Below are 13,834 nucleotides of genomic sequence, written 5' to 3'. Positions count from 1 at the left end.
CATCAGTCAAACAGAGCAAACACCTTTCCCTGGTACAAGGAAAATGAAACGCTTTGAAGAACTTGACATTGTACAGAAGACACAGGGAAGACCCCCAAAATCAGGCAGATGCCTAGGAGACCAGCTACATTAACTTTGGCAAAAAACCCTCTGACCAATAGCCTATTTCTAGCAATATATGATACAACTCAAGATCTGTCATCTCTTCGGGATTGTTCTTCCCAAGACCTGACCTATGGTTCAGTCAGCAGGGAAGGTGGAGATGGACCTTATCCCACCTGTCTCACTCTTTTATACACGCACGTATTTCCCACCCATTTCCCAGCCGCACTTCTTATTCACTACTCATCCTCCAACCCCCATCCATCCATCCATCCACCTATCTTCGCGTGTCCATCTTCTATCCATCCCCTATTCCAAATAGGTTTATTGAAAGTCAACTGGGAGGCCAGTTCACATTTCAGCCCGAGGATACAGTTCAACTCTTTAGAGAAATTCAGAACTACATCAAAACAGATGACAGAAAATCCAGGTTTCCAGCCAAGCCACGCAGGATCCCTACATTAAGGCTAAGGAAACAGCCAAGGCCCTGGGCCTTATCTGCTCAGTTATCACAGGCAACTGCCCAACCTGCTCTGCTGAGAGGGATGACTTGAGACTCAGTGATTGACAGTAACTACAGGTACATCGTTTCTTATCTGAAACCCCTGGGGTCACATATGCTTGGGAATGTGGACATTTGAGGATTTGAGAGATGGAATATGGTACACATGCCCCATAGTACAGAATAGCCCCAGGGTGTCTGAAGCAGGACTATAATCAAGCACACATCTCCAGTGACATATATAAACACGCAAGTAAATAGCTTCAAGGCAGCTGGGGTCAGGTTTTAGAATTGGGGTTTAGGTCAATGGATTGAGGGGAAAAAACCTTTGGTTATCAGAGCTGGGGCTCTTTATTATCCAGCTGGTGTTTCAGCATGCAGAGCAGATGTTCAGTACTGGGACTAAGAACTCAGGATTCTCCCAGTGAGAGATCTCATTTATTCACCACCACCACTCCCAGTGGAGGGAGGCTGGCCATTTATGCAATTCCATTAACTCAGGTGGAAGGCCCAGTCAGCCAGCCTGGGGGACTGAGATCTTTTGGGTGACAGATTTCAAAATGAAAAACTCCCTGACAGTGTCTCTCTGGCAAAGGATAAAGGCAATTAAGCTCACAGGGTCAATGAACATCTCCCAGCGTGCTGACAGCACCCAACTTCAGAATAAGGCTGCTGGGAGGTCAAAGAAGGCAGCATGCTAGCATCACAGAGAAATATGAATATGCACTTCAGGAAACAAGGAGCTCACAGGAAGCAATGTCCACGCCAGCCTAAATAATATCACTCATACTTCTGTGGCCAGAGCTCTCCAAGACCAAGACCAACTTGCCAGAGAAGTCTGATGCTATGACATCAGACTGTGTCTGTTATCAGCTGTGACCCATCTGGCTTAAACATGACACGGAAGAAGGTCTCCCCACAGTCTGCATGACTCACATGGCTCCCAACCACTCCCCTGCATGACAGGTATTTGTATATGTGACTTCCCTCCCCAACGGGACTTTAAGTTCTGGAATGGAAGGTGCTACTCTGTATGCCTGGAGCCAAGCACTGAGCTGGCACATCTCAGGTGCTCAAGAAGTGTGTGCAGAATGAATGGACACTTGCTCGCTCTCCCTGCTCGCCAGACACCCCACATGCTGAGTGGCCTCTCCCACCCTCAGCAGCAAACCCTACTGAGGACAGCATATGGAAATGTTGTTAAACCTTAGCTTCAGGCTAATGCTTCTGTGCTTTTAATTTTTAAAATGTTTACAAGAATACAATCACAGTGTAATTAAACAGAAATTTGGGGGTGAAGTGGGGGGTGGTAAATTGGGAGATTGGGATTGATGCATACATATTATTACTGTATATAAAACAGATAACTAATAAGAACCTACTGTATAGCACAGGGAACTTTACTCAATACACTGACCTATATGAGAATAGAAATCTAAAAAAGAGTGGATAAATGTATCAATATAAGCGATTTGCTTTGTTGTATAGCAGAAACCAACACAACATTGTAAATCAACTATACTTCAATAAAATTAATAAGGAGAAAATAATTTAAAATACACTTTCAATGTTGCAGACACCACAGCTGTGTGTGTCTCAAAAAAAGTGAGATAATATACACTTGATGGGTGATCCTTTTGTGATCACCTGGCTTCCTGCCCCTCTCGTCATCCACCCCAAATCTCCCCTTAAGCGTCCCGTAGGTCCTCTCTCTGACTAGTAAGAAAGGGTGGGACTCACAGCTGCTTCCCGGGGTTGAGCGACCCCCGGTCTATCTCCCGGTCGAACTCGGTGCGGATGTCCTCCAGGGCCCCGTCGTCCCCAAAGGCCCCCCACTCGGTGTTGACGCACATCCTCCCCTCGTCGCCCTCCACCAGGTCGATGTGTCTCAGCTCCTCCATGTAGCACGCGTTGGTGCCGGTACCTGGACGAGGGAGACGAGATCAGCAGCTGTGACCACACCACGTCACGAGAGAGACGGCAGCGCCAGCTGGAAACACCAGCCTCAGAAGGGACAAGGACAGGGTGGGCGTTACCAATGATGAGGCCGACTTCACACTGCTGGTCGTCGTAGCCACAGGTCATCATGGTCCCCACCGTGTCGTTCACCACAGCCACAATGTTGGCATCATAGTCCTGGAGGGAGAGAAGAGGGGGTCACTGCCCACTCACATGTGGAGCAGAGATCACCAGCCTTTGAGATAGCCTGGCTGGAGGGCTCCCATTTCATAGTCTCCGCTGCTGCTTTCATCACTGCAGGCACTCAAATTCACCACATTCAAGCCCAGTGATCACGTTATGGAGACAAAAAGGTGCCCTTCGTTATTTGGCTTACAATTCTTTTCAATGTGCAGTTGACTCATAGGGCCACAGACCTGTGTAAACATCCCAATGCATCCGTGTGCCTTCTGCATTTGCTGCAACCCTGGCATGCTGCACTCGATCACACCAGCTCCCTGCACAGCTGCCCTCATGTCAAAAGGAGGCCAACCCCTGCCCAAGAGCTTGGCTCTTTGGTAGCACCTCGGACGGCTCTGCTTTGAACCAGCCCCAATCTTCCAGACTGTGAGCTCTCACTGCTCACCTGCCTTGGTCTTCAAGGACCCACACCCACCACACCGCTGCTACAGGCCATGCACTACTGTGCCCCAAAAGAACCTTAGTCACACAGCCTTCTCCCCACACTCCCCAGCTCTAGGTGGTCAAGGCAAGTGGCTAGTGAGAAGTTACCCCACGCTTTTTGATGGCTTTGTCAAGCAGCTTCACCACATCAGTTCCCTCCACGCCGCTCGCTTTAAATCTCTTTGTCCAGGTGATCAGGATGGCCTGCATAGGAGAGCACAGAGGGGTTGGAAGAGGGCTAGGAGGCCTCCGCAATCTCCAGGTCCCTGGGGAGTCTGCTCAAAGACAGTGACTCAAGGGAGTCTGCTCAAGGCCCAGGGGGCTGGCGGGGGACACATCACATCGGGTAACAGACCCAGACTCTTATCTCCTGTTTATCCATCCACACAATGGAATTCTCTGGGGGCTGCCACAGGAAAAAAAACCCTGCTGCTCACACTCAAACACAGTCAGTGGCTGGCTAGTGCGGTGGTGTCGCACAGCATGCAGATCTAACTGGTGTCAACTGCACAGCCAGACTTCATTTAGAAAGAGAAATGCTGTTATTACCTGATCACCTTTCTGTATCTTCAAACCAGACCTTGGTTTCCATGGCCCCAAGGAACTTTCTTTCGTCAGAGCCAAATTTCGAAGAGAAACAAAATGCTAAGATAATTCTGGGCTACTGTGCTTCTAAGAGCCAAGTCCTGAGCTTAAAGGATAACACTAACTGTGATTCATGCCTCTTCCACAAGTTTGGAATGTAACTCCCATTTGTAAGCGATGACTCTATGTATACAGTATAATCCATTTCCGTGTGTATATTTCTAGAGAAACACTAAGGACAGATACCCAGCGGTTATTCACTTGAGACTATAGAAGCATAGGAATTTTACGTTGTGCTTTATACCTTTATATTATTTCAATAGTTTTACATGTTGCTTCTGTATCTTTTTCTTTAAATCAAGGATCCAAGAAAAGAATATTGTTCTATGTGACTATTCCCCGAGTGCAGGAAGTCATTATAAATGCGGCTTGTTTGGGAAGAGCTGCTATTTAGGCCCTGTCGTCTCCAGGGTGACACAGGGACGGGGAAATGTCCACATTGAGTCGCCCTGTGCTCCAAAAGCCGGGTAGCCTCCATGAAGGTTGCATCTGGAAGGGCAGGCAGCAGCCTGCAGCTGACCAGGCATTCCAAAAGCCCCCAGACGCTGTTATCACCCCTTCAATGCTCAGGCCCCCCAAAGCCTTGGAAAACACAGTGCTGTGGAAAGAACGTGAACTGGAAATCAGGACATCGATCCTATCCCCACCACTTCTGTCCATTTCCTCGTGGGCAGTCTTCCCAACTCCTCTGAGGGTGACTCTGTTCATCTGTCAAAAAAGGCAGCTGGTCTAGACACTCTTGAAGGTCCCAGGCAGCCTTGAGGAGCGGGCACAGGCCTCCAGATGGGTAATAAGACCCTGGGATCCACTGGCTTCCCAGCAGGCAGCATGCCCGGCTGAGCAAGCCCTCCCCAGAGAAGGGTCAAGGCTGGCAGGTGGCGGCCACACTTTTGGCTCTTTCTCCGCCAGGCACCATCTGCTCTGCTCTGCCCTGTGGGGCTCTTGTGTCCCCGAGGACGTTCCCTATCCACTTCGGCAACGCCTTCTTTCTTGGAAGACAGCACCTCTGCCAGGCAGGTCACATCTGTGTGCAGCTTTCTCCCAGGGCCTAGCCCAACCCACAACCCACAAGGACGGTACTCGGTCCACGGCCACTGATGAACAGGCAAACAGCCAGCAGCCGCTTCACTCCCGGCCCATCTCCTGCCTCTTCCGGCGGGAGCAGGGAAGTCTCACCCTGTCTTCTGCCCAGGAGCGTGGCTGTCAAGCCTCAGCTCTCAAAAGCCAAAGGAAACCAGTACTGACAATGGTCCTCGTGAAAGGCCACTAACCCTGCTTTGTTTTCCTCCACATGCTTGAGTTTAAGAAATGGTTTTCTCTACCAAATGGCCACGAATACCGTGATTTGTCACGAAAAATACACATATAACTGAAGCAACTGAAAAATAAACATGGTTATCATGACCTTACATTCATTCTACAAATGCTTCTAAAAAAAAAAAAATACAACACACGCAGACCATCCAGTAAGAGAAAGGAAAAGGGTTCCTTAGCATTTCCCCTCTAGGGTGTCTGGGAAGCCTGATAATCCCAGAACGTCTTACCTCGTCTATTCTGGATTGCCGACAAGGGAAAGAAAACGTGAATCCCACAGGTAATTTCTTGTCCTTGATTTTTTTTTTCTCCATGAAGTCTCCCAGGCACTCAGCGACGTGATCAAAAAGCTGAAGGAAGCACAAGAGAGCAGTTGGGAAGGAAAAAGAGGACTTAGCACTTCAGGAAAAATGTGAGGGATTCTCTGCCCAACACGGAAAGGAGCCTGGCTACCCTTGCTGCCCATCCCAAGGCACCTGGCGGCCAGGTGGGGCTTTCCCTGGAGGTTCAGTGTTAAGACTCCCCATGCTTCCACTACAGGGGATGTGGGTTCGATCCCTTGTTAAGGAACTAAGATCATGTATGATGTGCAGCACAGTCAAAAAAAAAAAAGGAAAAGAGAAGCCAAGAAGTGCATGACTGGCAAAGAAGAGTCCCTTGAAAACAGCCTGCCTCGTGGGCCAGCACGGCTTAGGAGGCCTTTTTAAGCCTTCACGTGGCCTCTTGTGTATCACCTGGGTACTAAGATGTATCATCTGGGTACTTAGGAAATGTGAAAATAAGAGAAAAACAGTTCATCCTCCACTACACACAGGCCATGGACCGCCAGCAGCCACCCAGGCAGAGTGGCCATTTGGCCCCTTCTCTCTAACTCCATCTCTCTCTCCCTCACTGTCAGTTCCAGAAGCTCTGTGAGTCAATTCCCTAGCCTCCAGGCCACTTGAGTGATCTCACAATCTTCGAGGTATCCAATTTTTACTTTTAACTCAAGTTCAATATGCATGCAAAAAAGTGCACGTATCCTAAGTGAAGGGCTCACTGGATTCTCACAAGGTGCACCCACCTGTGTCAGCACGGACACCCTCCTGTGCAGTCACTGCTACTGCCACCCAAGCTCACAAGGCCTCGCAAGCCACTCTGACTTCCAACGCCCTTTGCATGGTTGTCTACCACGGATAAAAGGAACAGCAGTGTGCACTCCGTGGCGTCTGCCTTCCTTTCCACTACATTATGTGTGCGGGCCATCCACGTAGTTGTGTACTGCTTCTCACTGCTGCACAGTATTCTATGGTGTGAATAGACTACGATTTATTTAGTGAACTGAAATTTAAGTTCTACGACATGTTGTAGAACTTGCTGGCTCTACAACATGCTGCCAGGATATGCATATGTATCTTAGAATACACTAGAAAGAAGTCAGAACACTGTTCCCCTAGCCTCTGTGTGAATACTGTCAATGACGGCAAGCTCATCACCTCTAAGGCAACTTCTTGGATTTATCCAATACCTCCCTCTTTCTCTAAAGTATATCCAGAACTGAATATAATATTTCATATGTGCTCTGATAAAAAAAAAAAAAAAAAGCTTAGTTGAACTAAGAACCTCCCTTTCTCTTAGCTCTCTACCTCCATTAATATAACCAAACCATATATATGCTCTTTTGGCAACCATGCCACAGTCTAGGTAACCCCTCTTTTATTTTTCACGTGGCTGTCATCTAACACTAGGCCTCCCGTGTACATGGGATTGACACAGCTAATGGAGCTTCTTGAAGCCCAGAGAATGCAGCGTTTGCAGGGCTGAACCAAGGTCACAGGAAGCAAGCTCAGCCAAGGCAAGGCCAACTGCCTGAAGGCTTTCTCTGCAGGGTCCTTCCCCTCCCCCCCACCATATTAAACTTATAGTTCTATTCAGGTTTGATTTTAACAAATGTGTCCAGGAGAGAGCCCACGGGAAAGGGTGGAGTCCATGGGGGTAGATCCCCTCCAAATGCCTGAGGAGGGGGCAGGTCCCCTCCCCTCTCCTTCTCTTCCCTCCTCATCTAAAGGGATTTGGGGGGAGACCTATACAGGGGAGAGGGCTGGTCCCCAGGCTGTGGGGGTGGTGCCTGGGATAAAGGGCTATGGAGGAACAAGAACCCAGACCAGGGAGGAGTCGGGGAATGGCACAAGGACCATTTGCCAGAATCCACAGCTTTCTGATTCCAGATTGAATTTACAGATAAAACACAACTAGACCATAAGCAGCACCCACTTCCTCTCCCCGCTAGGGCTCTGGTTCGAGGGGAGAAGAGACAGTTTCACCAAAACCATGGTCTACTCACTCCGGGTCACTCTGTCGGAGCTCCCTGACAGACTGAGGGGACAGAGGAAACCAAAATTAAACGTCAGATAAATTGTGTAGGAGGAACCCAGGAAGGACCCAGCCAGAGCTGGGCCAGGCACCATGGCTGCCCCTACAGCCACTCTGTAGAGTCTCCTTGAGAGGAGGCCGGAAGTCAATATTCCCATCCCCATCTTTCCCCAGATGTCTCTGACCCAGCTCTGCAGTCTGATCTTCCTGCCAAAGGAAAGGAAACCTTGTCAGTTCTGACTTGGGAGCCTCCGTCCCTGAGTCACTATTACTGAGGCCATGGTGACAGCGGCAACTCTGACCAAGGAGACACATGACCACCTTCCCTGGCAGAACCCAGCTAAGCTTCCTGCGACCTACATTTCTGAGCAACGTAAACCTGTTACTAAGCCCGACAGCTCGCCCCACGTCATCTGCCGGAAGAAGCTCCAGGCTCCCCGTGGCCCTCAGGGGAGCCAGCTGGGCGGAAGGCAGGCAGGCTGCGGGCAGGAAGAGGCAGGGAAGTGAGTTACACAGGGCTGGGGAGCTGGAAGCAGCCTCTGGATTGAAGTCAAACACACCCACCCCTTTGCACTCTGCTAAAAAGGAAATGCCATTTGTGGGATGCCCCAACGCAGGGGTGACAAGCCTGCTCAGAATAGACAGGAAGCTTCCCCCAGGCTAACTCGTGTCTGACCAACCAAAAAGGGAAGTTATCCAGCCTCTCTGCACTCAAAATTTTAGTGACTAAAAAACATTTTTTTTCCTTTCCTGACAGCATGCACATTTATTTAATTTAAATAAATTTAAGTTATTTATTTAGTATTCAAAATTCCCCAAGCTAAATAAGTGATGTTTTAAGAAGGATGCAATTATATTTCTGAAATTATTAACGCTTAAAACTGTGCTGACTCTTTCAAGATACTTTATTTCTGTGTGTGTTATGTGTGTGTGTGTAGAGCAAGAGAGAAAAAAGGGTAAAACAAATAGTTAATTGGGAAATCTGGATAAAGGACATAAAAAGCTCTTTGTGCTTATCTTAAAGTTTTTTTGAAAGTTTAAAATTATTTAGAGTAAAAGGTTTTAAAATCTGTTAAAAATTCCTGCCTATGTTTGAACATGAGATCATAGCCCCAAGAATTCAGCACAATTCACAGGCTGTGAGTTTGAGCTGCTTCACGGGCAAAATGGGGCCCTTTGTGGACTAGAGTATTCTATAGGTCAACAAGACATATCAGAAAAATGGGCCACCGATATTTATTGCTAACCTCACACCAAACTTCTAGACGAGAGGTTGCCTCTTCATCCCTATTTTTCAACTGCCAACCCTCTCCTCCCTCGATCTCTTGAACTTTCCTCCTTGCCCATACATTTCTACACTCTCAAAAATTTTTAGTAAAAACACTAATTAATTTATTAATTAATTAAAAAGAGTGCCCCACATTGCTAAAACTGTCACATCTGGAGCCAGACTACCCAGGTTCAAATCCCAGCTTTATCGCTTATGTGCTGTGTGACCCAAGGGGCTGATCACTTAACATCTGAACCTCAATCTTCTCATCTGTGAAACAGGAATAATAATAATATCTACCCACAGAGTTGTAATGATGATTAAATGAGTTAATCTGTATAAAGGGCTTATATCAGTGACATACATAACAAGTTCTATGCAAGTATTTGCTCTAATAATATTATCATTATCCTCATCAACATCAACATCTTTTCTCTGCAAACTGCTTGAAAGGGGCAGCTGCAGAAACAGCTGCAAACAAAGTAATCTTGGAGCTGGGAAGAAGGGGACAGAGGCTGGGACAGACAAGGTCCTGGGGGCAGCAATTAGAAGAGACATTAGCTTCGGAACTCTGAAACAATAAATATTCACGATGTGTGAGAAAGCATGATACACAACTGTATGATCTTAATTACATAAAAATGGACGCTTAGTTGTGTAAATACACAAACGAGACCTAAAAGGACACATCAAATGGTAAACTGCTCACGAGTTTGGATGACTGTGTCTTCTGCTTCTTGTGTTTTTTGGTTTCCTAGTATGCACATGTTAACTTTTAAGAAATAAATGTTTTTCTAAAAATCTTAAAAAAAAAAAAAAGTCACTGCAGAAGTGATGTAGCATGTGTGCACCTGAAGGAGGGCATCCCCTTAATTTACAAACCCTGCTCCTAAAAAGCCAAGACTCACAGGAATGTCCATGGCATGGGGGGCAAGTCCCAGAGGTGAAGGCAGGAGGCAGAGGTGGCTCCTCCCAAGGGCCATGGGGAAGAGTGACTCATCAGTATTTGTTGGCAAATAGAAAGAGCAAGATGCCAACCGGAGGCTGCTGGCCACCTGCAGAAAGGAGCAGTGTGGCGAGCACTGGGCAGGGTGAGGAGACCCACTCGCTGGAAGCCTTCATGCACACACCTTCATGCACACACTGAATGAATGAGCCAATCTCTGCAGCCCTGTTATGGAGGGATAGCGGAGAGACCTCTGGGCAGGGGCATCTGATGAACGATGCACCCGTTTCAGTGACTGATAAAAAGTGGCCTAAGGACAGTGTCCCCATCAGTGCTCACAGTCTGAAAAGCTCTGAACACAACCCCCGCCCCTCCTCGGCAGCAGGTGAAAGACCAGGATTAGCCCTTTTCTCTGGTAGAAGGAAAAGGTGGGATTTGCATTAGGTCCCATCCATGGGAATTTAGGAACAAGGAGGAGTCAAGAGAAGGTGCTGGGCTTCATCCCAAAGTCCAGCCCAGAGCCATTAGGTTTTCTGCAGAACTTAGTCATGAACCTTGCTGTGAACACACCCTCCCTAAAACAAATATTTGGCAAGCTCTGAATAATACATATCCTGACAACAGCCATGACCTAGGAGGCGAGCTCTAAATGGGAGGGGAGGGGTCAGAACATCTGCAGGAGACGGGGAGGAGCAGAACAGGACCAGAAATGACTGCAAGCCTGTCAAGGGCTGTCCACAACCTGATCACAGGGTCCTCAGTGAGCCTGCGACCTGCCACCCACCACAACCAGATGGGGAAGCAGGAGGGTGGACAGGCCCTTCTGAGCATGCGCATGGCCTCGGCCAGCAAAGGAAGGCAGCCCTTCCGCTGGCAGGGGTTACAAGTGTGAGAGGAAGGGATGGTGACTTTCCAGGCAAGGCCCTGCCCTCGCTGCTTTCCATGCCAAGGTCTCGTAGGAGACTATTCAGTTGGGAAGCCAGGAGCCCTTTAGAATAGTCCTGGGGCTCTGAACTCAGATTCCTGCTGTCCCACAAGGTGACAGCCACAACTGACGAGGCTGAGGCCTTGGGGGACTGGGTGAGGAGGACAATGACTTGGAAGAAGGGCTTTCACCCAAGGGCTCTGCTGTCCCTCTTCTGGGGAACCACCCCAGGATCCTTAGGGAATGAATGCATTTACCCGCTGGGCCTCCTCTTTACACCCCTCACCTGACAGGCCCCGCAGCTGAAAGGACCAGTAGCCCCCTCCAACCCTCCAGCTCATTCACACGGTGGGGATCTCTTCAGGCAGTCACACCCTTCCACCCGGGAGTCCTTCTCTATGTATGCCTATGATGGACTCGCCCCAGGGCTCGGCCCACCACTGCTCTGGGGCTGGTTCCTGGGGGTACCCTGGAGCCTGATGCTTAGGCCACAGGGGCTAGTCAGAAGGGAAGTAGAGACCCACCTGGCTTCCACTGCCATGCATGATGTTCTCCGGGGTGTCGTAAACCTCAGACTCCATATGAACAGCCTGGTTCTGCTCGTGATTCACCTGCACCCGCAGAATTCGAAAGGAAGATCCGCCAAGATCCAGGGCGATGAAATCTCCCTTTTCTGTTAGGGAGACAATAACATCACATCAGATTCAAGTCCCCCTGGGAAGGCCGCACGCTTCACCCACTTCTCAACAGGGTCTGGCCCCACTTCACCGTGCTTTCGGCCACAAAATAGGAGTCATGTAGACCCCATCACAGTACAGCCCCACCTGGAAGAGTGGGCAAGAGAAGCCCTCTCCCAGCCAGGCGTCCCTAGGCAGACAGCTTCACACAGTCCCGCTCAGTCCCAACTGCAGGAGAATGGAAGTATGAACTTCATTCAAGTACGAACCATCGTTCTCCAACCCTTTACCCCTTCTCACAAATGGCTATGTTATCCATAAGGTAAAAATAAAAACAGCACTTCAACTCAGAGAAAACCCTACATCCGAGGTCTATTCCATGCCTTGAGTTCCTTTCCCATCAGCTGAGACACCAATTCCAGCTAGTTCATAGCTCCACTGATTCCCCAGGGGATTTTTTTTAGATTGTAGTAAAATATACATAACATAAAATTTTCCACTGCGACCATTTCTCAGTGTACAACCCCTTGACATTAAATATGTCCACAGTGTTACACAACTACCACCACCATTCTCAAAAATTTTCATCATCCCAAACAGAACCTCTTAACCATTAGGCAGTAATCCCCCATTTCCCCTGTCCCCAGCCCCAGGCAAACACTATTCTACTTTTTATTTCTATGAATTTGCCTATTCTAGATATTTCACATTGTATCAAGTCTCCAGGGTTGATCCATGTTATAGCCTATAACAGTAGTTTACTCCTTTTTTCAGGCTGGGTGATATTTCATTGTATGTGTATCCATTCATCAGATACTGGACATGCATGTTGTTTCTGCCCAGGGGATGTTTTTAACAGAAGTCCCTCCTGGTCAAGAGTAAACCGGTTTACAAGAGTAAACCGGCTTGAACCGGCGTTATTCCTCACGACCAGTGTGAGCAGTGATTGGGGTGGACCTCAGTGGGTTAGAGAAAGACAACAGGCCTGTGTGCCAAGACTGCCACAGAGCACCAGTGGAGGTGGCCGCGATGAGAAACCAAGCCACTAAGCCTCCACCCAGCATTCTTTATCCCAGGTCCCCTCCAAAATCAATGAAAATCTGTTAATTTTACTTCTGATGCTACATTATCACTGTCTCACCATCACCTTACTTTCTTGATGATGACTTTTGAAGCATAAGAGTTTATAATTTTGATGAAGTGCGACTTATCTTTTTTCTTCTGTGGCTGATGCTTTTGGTGTCATATCTAAAAATCCATTGCCAAATTCAAGGCCACAAAGATTCGTACCTATGTTTCCTTCTAAGAGTTTTATAGTTTTAGTTCTTACATTGAGGTATTTGATCCATTTTGAGTTAATTTGTGTACATGGTCTGAAGTAGAGGTTCAGCTTCCTTCTTCGGCACATGGATTGTTGCTGCTTGGTTGCTGAGTCATGTTTTTTGTGATCCAACGGACTATAACCCACCAGGTTCCTCTGTCCATGGATTTCCCAGGCAAGAATACTGGAGTAGGTTGCCATTTCCTTCTCCAGAGGATCTTCCCAACCCAGGGATCAAACCCATGTCTCCTCTGAATCTCCTGCGCTGGCAGGCAGATTCTTCACCACTGAGCTACCAGGCAGGCACTGTCAAATAGCAATACCATTTGCTAAACAGACTATTCTTGCCCTCACTGAAAAGTCTTAACACCCTTGTGAAAAATCAAGTGACCATAAATGTATGGATTTATTTCTGAACTCTCAATTCTTTTTTTCCCCCTGTTTTAAGATGTAATTGACACAGTGAACACTCAATTCTGATTCATTGATCTGTATATCTATCCTAACAGCAGTACCACACTGACCTGACTGCTTATGAAAATTTGAAACCGGGAAGTGAAAGTCCTCCAACTCTGCTCTTCTTTTGCAACATTGTTTTCACTATTTTGAGCCCCTTGAAGTTTTTATTTTTTTTTTAAGTAATGGATTGTTGGGTTTTTTTAAACTTCTGTTTTATAAACTGACACCCTCTTTGTATTTGATTCCAACAAACTTTAGGCTCTGACACACTGCTCTATTTCTGGAACTTAGAATGGTTGTTTGGCATATAGTATGAACACAACCAATATTAATACTTGAATTAATGAGGGTGGCAAAGGAATCGAGGAATAAACCAAAGACATTTACAACTGAATTTCTCTTCTTATCCTCACAAGCTCTTTGAGGGAAAAATCACAAGTTAGGATTCTTTATATCTGCCCTTGGTACCCAGAGTAGTTCAATAAGTGCTTGGTAGCTGCTTGATCACAAGGGTTGGTGGCCCATTCATTCATTCAAGGAAGTTTGGCTTCTTGTTCATTAAACAGGAAGCAGTCATACCACTGACTGGTTGGTTGTTTTCTTAGTAACAGCTTTACTGAGAAATAATTAAAATATCACATTTGATTTTATTTTTATTATTTGGCCATGCTACATGGCTCAAGGGGGCATGGGCATCAA

At 47.4% G+C, this 13,834-nt stretch overlaps 1 protein-coding gene across 4 annotated transcripts in view; it reads right to left on the bottom strand.

The window, feature by feature from the left end:
- HK1 (hexokinase 1) overlaps nt 1–13,834 on the bottom strand; it is a 112,543-nt gene that overhangs the window by 28,510 nt on the left and 70,199 nt on the right. For all 4 annotated transcript variants that reach the window (XM_024986501.2, XM_059882407.1, XM_059882406.1 and 1 more), the window contains 5 exons: nt 11,203–11,351; nt 5,416–5,535; nt 3,335–3,430; nt 2,641–2,740; nt 2,345–2,528 (listed from right to left, as the gene is read on the bottom strand). In XM_024986501.2, the coding sequence (XP_024842269.1) occupies nt 2,345–2,528; nt 2,641–2,740; nt 3,335–3,430; nt 5,416–5,535; nt 11,203–11,351 (649 nt within the window). The remainder of the gene's footprint in view (nt 1–2,344; nt 2,529–2,640; nt 2,741–3,334; nt 3,431–5,415; nt 5,536–11,202; nt 11,352–13,834) is intronic.

The sequence above is a fragment of the Bos taurus genome, chromosome 28 (genome assembly GCF_002263795.3).
Source record: "Bos taurus isolate L1 Dominette 01449 registration number 42190680 breed Hereford chromosome 28, ARS-UCD2.0, whole genome shotgun sequence".
Classification (NCBI taxonomy): Eukaryota; Metazoa; Chordata; class Mammalia; order Artiodactyla; family Bovidae; genus Bos; species Bos taurus.
Note: the sequence above shows the minus strand (reverse complement) of the source record. Positions and strands in the feature narration are given on the sequence as shown.